Source organism: Centruroides vittatus, unplaced genomic scaffold, assembly GCF_030686945.1.
Source record: "Centruroides vittatus isolate TY-2023 unplaced genomic scaffold, ASM3068694v2 contig_369, whole genome shotgun sequence".
Taxonomy (NCBI): domain Eukaryota; kingdom Metazoa; phylum Arthropoda; class Arachnida; order Scorpiones; family Buthidae; genus Centruroides; species Centruroides vittatus.
Genome location: NW_027122191.1, coordinates 53,157 through 59,156, shown reverse-complemented (window position 1 = coordinate 59,156; position 6,000 = coordinate 53,157). Strand labels below are relative to the sequence as shown.

The 6,000-nt window shown below is 48.3% G+C and overlaps 1 protein-coding gene across 1 annotated transcript; it reads right to left on the bottom strand.

Moving 5' to 3' along the window:
* Positions 1-2,021: 2,021 nt before the first annotated feature.
* On the bottom strand, positions 2,022-2,900 carry LOC136975268 (E3 ubiquitin-protein ligase SIAH1A-like). Its single transcript, XM_067270302.1, has one exon. The coding sequence runs from the start codon at positions 2,898-2,900 to the stop codon at positions 2,022-2,024; it is 879 nt and encodes a 292-aa protein (XP_067126403.1).
* Positions 2,901-6,000: the final 3,100 nt, after the last annotated feature.

Here is a 6,000-nt window from a genome sequence, read left to right as displayed (position 1 = left end):
TGAACGATTGGAGCTCTAATTGGTGTATTACAGCTAAATGATTATCCTTTAACGAATAAGCATCGACTTGGGTTTGTGGGGTGGGAACTTTCTTGGAGCTACATTGTCAGCTACAAACATAAACAAACAATTATAAATCATCATTCTCATATATTTTTAGCTTGAATTTAATAAACTTTTATGTATATTTATCCTATTTAACAAATAAGCATGTTTTTTAAACCATCCAGCGGCAGAAGGCGCTCCGGATGACGGCGATCGGAGAAGGCTGTCGGAGTCGTCGGTAAAGCCCCGGGGCAGTCGGGTAGGAGAGTCCGATGGGGTCGGTGACGGACGTCGGCGAAGGAGTAGGTGGCTGGTTGGAGTACCGTCGTCCACTTCCGGGTAGAAAGCTCCGTCGTCTCCCCTTCTGACCTTGATACGGGGGTTTTTATACGATTTTCCCCCGAATCTTCCCTCTTGATTGGTCTTAAGTCCCTTTTTCCTTTTTTCGATTGGTCAGTCTACTGTTTCTAAGCAAGACGAAAACCAAATTCGGCCGGGGACGGCTCCCGGGCGTTGACAGCTACTCACATAATTTACACAGTTTGCCCCCTCTCGCGGACATCGGGCTGAACCGATCCGCCAAACGTTCTGTGGCTGCCCCCCCTTCGCGACGATCCCGGGCTCATATGGTCTACAGGTGACCTTGACCATCTGTCTCTCTTCTTTCTCCCCTTTTTTGTTAATTGTTTACATCTCGACTCTTGTATACGAGCACCGCGACATTCCCTTCGTCGTTTATTACCGCGTTGTGTTTGTTTTAGAAGAAATGCTTTACAGATGTCCGGTTTATAGCCCGATGCGCGTTCTTGCTCCGATTGACTTTCCGAAATTTCCCGAGGTAGCGATCTTGTAAACAACCGAATTCTCGGCGCCATTTTAGGATCTTCACAGGGCTCCCGCCCTTTTAAAAATGTTGCTTACATTTTGGCAACATTTTACCTGGCAGCTCGGCTGCCAGTTCGATCTCCACTTTGCCGGAAGTAGTGATCCTATTTTACTTCTCCCCGATGAGTTCCATTTACTCTTGTCGACCACCGTCTCCGTTCTTGTTCGCGACAGATCAATTTTTGTGTTAATTGTTAGACGGACCATATAGCAAAAAAAAGGATTTAATATAAAACATATATATATAGACAAACAGAATTTCAAACTACACTACAAAGAATACAATATGATAGACGAACAAGGACAAAAGAAGAAGACACATACGGCACATCCAGAAGTCGGGGCCTCCGGGTTTCTTTCTCCGGTCTCCGAGGGGTCCCCGCCCGGCAAGCATTTCATCGCGGGTTCGGAGACCAGCCCCTGGCTCTCCCCGCCGCTGGGCACCTCTGGTCCCGCTCTTGTGGATACCGCTGGGGGAGCTCCCGCATCATTCCGAGGCCTCTTCCCATGCCTCGCGGAGCCCAAAGGGAAAAAGCCCCCCTTTCCTCCGTTCTCAGAGGCTCCTGTCCTCTTTCCTCCTCACGACGTTGGTCGCTCTGGGCCCGGAGTTTCCTCTCTTGAAAATGCTTCGCCCTTTGCGCCGCGTACCTCGCCGCTTCCTCCACTTCCCGCCTTACTTCAGGGTCCACCTCTCCCTGCAGGGGTAGGACCACCATCTCCGGAATAGCCTCGTCGGGGGCACTTCTAACGCGAGCGATAGCGTGCCGCACCGCCGTCGGACATACGTGGAACTTCTCCTCCTCTTCTTCTTCTTCTTCGTCACTCCACCCGAAAAGTTCGGCCACTGTATCTAAATCCAACTCTTCCAAATCCCAGGTTTCGGCTGCTTCTGCCATGTTGTCTACTCGTGCTTTTGTTTCGTTGTCTGCCAAATATAAAGAAAAAGGTTTTATTGGTTAATGACGTAGGCGTCCTTTATTGGCGGGTTCTCTCCTCTCTTCCCCCGTCTCTTTTTGGAGATCGGTTTCTATTCGCGATTGGGGTTGCCTTCTCATAAAGAGGAGGTCCGTATTTCCTGGCGTTAGGGTCCTTTATGCCGCTTTGTTTGTTTCGGGCCTTTCGCCGCCCCTATATGTTCCCACTGGGTAAATGGTCGCCATCACCGTCAAAATGTGATCCTCGAGCATTCTCTCCAACATTTTTATGTTGAGGGTTAAGCAGTCCTTCATTCGCAGGGTGGCCTTTAGATCGTCGGTTACGCTCTGAGGAGTGGACTCCCAAAGCATCGTCTTACCGCGCCCGCGAATCTCGATTCTTCCCAGGAAGCGGCCCGACTCTTGTCGGCTTCCCACATTCTGTACAATGATATAAACGGGAGAGTTTTCATCGCTGGTTTCCGTTTTAAAAACCTGGACAATAAAGTCTCGCTGATGACAGTGGAGATGTGTTATCCATACGAGGGGTTGAGTTGCTTCCAACCCGATGAGGACTAACTTGACAGCGTCGTGATTTATGTGACCTATGTGAGGGTGTCGTTCCGTCAGGTGGGGGATCACCTGTTGATACACGCCCTCCCATGTGCAGACTTCGTCCATTGATGGACATAAGCACGTTCGATACGGGCAATCCTGTTCGTGGGCCTTTCTCTCTGGAACAAGTCCTGTTTTCGGACAGCCGTTACCTCTGTAGACACACGGCAAGGCCACCATTTCGGCTAGTCTCTCCAGCGTCAAGTTACGGTAATTCCTGAGTTCTCCCCGGCAAAGCGGGCATTGACGGACGTACAGCGAACATCGGGAACATATCGTGTGTCCGGCCGGGCATTGGAAGGTAGGGGGTTCCATGTAGTCGTAACAGACGGGGCATTCAAATAGGGAGACCAGGGCAGGATCTGGAGGTGACTCCTGGATCGGATCTTGTTCCGGGTTTGATGTTTCCATGGGGGGCGTCACAACTTGATCTTCCTCCATATTTTCGTCTCTACACAAAAGGAAAAGAAAGTTGGGTTGAATAGAAATTTTCTAAGCCACGGACAACATAAAATACTATTATTTAAGATGATTTAATTCTCTCGCGCCGTTCTATAATCGTCTCATTTGGGTAGGAATGGTCTCAATTCTGACGGGAGGCGTCACTACCTCTTCCCGTTTGGCTACGGTTAACTTCTCCCTTTCGTCTTTTCTTGCTTCCGGGATACCCGACGATGGTCCGGCTTCCGCAGTTACGGGTATCAGTTCGATCATTTCCACGGCGTCCGGTTCTATTCGCTCTTCCCGTCGGAAAGAGGGGTAAGGACTCGCAGATCTTCGGGTTCCCATGCAGCGTAATAGTTTGCGGCATCCCCAAGCGATTAAAAGTGTCGCCAGAACAGTAACGCAAGAGGCTATGAGGATCGTGTTCCATGCTGAGACGGGATAGTTTAACACACTCGGTGTCGTCGAGAGAATATCCGTGTTAACTGATTTTATTTCTCGGCTTATATCTCGTAATTTCCATCCCGGAAATTCCAATGACCAATCGTGTTCGTTGGTTCGAAGGACGTTTAAGGTGACGTTTTCTTGGATATAGTCCCGTAGTATCTTCGCTTCCGTAAGATTGAGAACGTCCGGTATTGCTGGTATCACATAGTGGTTTCGGAGTGTAACTTTAAAGGAAGTCCGTGATTGGAAGTGTGACGTGAGTCGCACGCCGGGTACGTGGCCGGAACAAGTCATGGGCAACTTAAAGATTCCTGTGTTATTTAGCTTAATCATCGTAACTGGTGAACGTCGTGGGTTTCTCAGTTGACTACATTCGATGACTAAATTTAAAGGTGACGGGGTGGAGTATATCCAAGTTCCTTCCTCGTCGATACGGCGGAACACTGGTTTTGGATAAACTGACACCTTTCTTTTACACAGTCGGTTTACAGTTGGCTCGTCTGCCATGAATAAGGCGTATTCACACGATTGATACGGAAGCTTCCAGACTGCAACTTCCGGTGCGCAGATCGTGGTTAAGCCGTTTGTGCATTTTTGCAAGTTGTGGGCCTCCAATAGCATGTAAAGCTGCCGATTCCTGGACAAGGCGATGTACGGATATTCGGTTTGATAATGAGCAAATGTCTTCGAAATAGGGAAATAAGCGGGGAATTTCACTACCTCGTATAGATCAAAGTATCCTTCCGGAGTAATTAGTGGGAATTTTGCGAAAATTCTTAGTGTTGACGGAAGTGCTACAGCGGTAGTGGTTATCCATTGATAGTATTTAAAGACATTGTCTTCATTTAAAGTCTCGATCAGCGAAATCCCGCTGGGCAAGTGTTTGTTTACTTCCGTTAACGCCTCTACCAATTGTGACCTTGGCAGGAAATAGGAACTAAGTCGGTCGTTTTCTAGCATCTCTATCGCTTGTCTTAGGTTCGTGATGCCGATTCGGAATTCCATGACGGCATTTTCGGCGTATCGAAGTGCAGTACTCACGACGAATGTGTAACTGAATACCTGAAGTTCCTTATCTAAATAGTCCTGTCGTCGGATCATCATATCGATGTATTTCCGGTTGTCCTTGACCGCTTGAAGGGTTTGGTTCATGACGGTTGTCTGGGCGTCTAATATGTGTACAAACTTTTGTTGGTTGCGGGATAGTTTGTCTATCCTGCTATTCATTGTTTCCACCTCCTCCGAGGTAGCGGTTCCGAAAAGGAATTTTAAGATTTTCCCTCCGACGTCGATTAATCCTCGTTTTGCTCGAGAGGGATTTCCTAGGGTTACGGTGGATTTTAATTCGTTGTATTCCGCCTCGAAGTCGGCGAGGGATTGTTGTAAGTTTGTCAACTCCGCGTCGGCTAGAGTCCATAAGGGCTTCATGGGATCATCTTGCTTCTGTTTCCCTCTTCTGACGACCGGAGTTAAAGAGGACAGGTGACGATGTAATCCACGAAGGTAATTGTCATATTCTTCGAACGATATTTCGATAACCATGGTCCACTGGCTCGTGGTCATGAGGAAGTTTCCTTGGTGAAGAAATACGACACCTTTGGTCAAGGCGGGCACAATTGTTGACACTTCATACACAATGTAACTTATCAGCACGAACAAATATATTGTTACGGATTTTTCCATCGTCATCTATCAAAAAGGGAGTCTTACATTACTACTAGTCCCGGTTCGCGACAATTTGTTTAAATGAACACGCGTATTTACAATGGACCTCTCTCCGCTTAGGAGATGATAGCCTCTCTTTCGCAATAAAGAGGAGCTACCATTTACAATTACCAAATAATCCAGTCGGAGTGGGAGGTGGCAGCCGCGGGTGGCCCTCGCTTTGCTGAGTCATTTCGGCAGTCTCCGCTTCCCGCAACGCCCCCACTTCCGGCGGTATAATTCCCGACGATCTGGGAAGGACCCAGGGATATTCGCTTACTGGTCCTTGGCTTCGGAGAGCATAGTTGTGTGTAGGTTGGGACGGAGTTGCGGGTTGATCAACTCCTGTGCTTTCGGCAACGTTCGTGGTATCTAACCGGCTTTGATGCAGCGACTCTAAAATAATTTCATCCCAAGGGTCAACCGGTTCCGTCTGCGGTTGCGCTTCGGTTGGTATTGATGATTTTGCGTTTTGCGCGTCGGGGAGTTTTTCTCCTGCATCGGAGGGTACGAACTCCATCCTAGCGATTGCAGGCTTCAATCTATTAGCATGAGTATGCAATTTCTTCCCGGATTGGATGTGTTGGACTATGAAGTCTACGGGGCTCGTTTCCGCTATTATCCTATAGGGACCGTGCCATCGAGGCGCCAATTTTCGTTTCACTCCCGCGGGTGTAGCTACCTCATTAACGAAGACTCTGTCTCCGATTGAAAATTTGTATGGCTTGTGCTTACGTTGATGATAGGTATTTCTATCGTTCGCGGCCTTTTCCGCGTGTTCCTGAGCTAATTTATGAGCTGAGGTCATCCTCACTCTCAATTCGCTCGCGTAATTTTCGTTTATGTCATATCGGGGTCGATTCGGTTCAATGACGATATCAAAGGGGTAGGTCGGATCACGTCCGTACAGGAGGAAGAAAGGTGTCTCGTTGGTACTTGAGTGTAC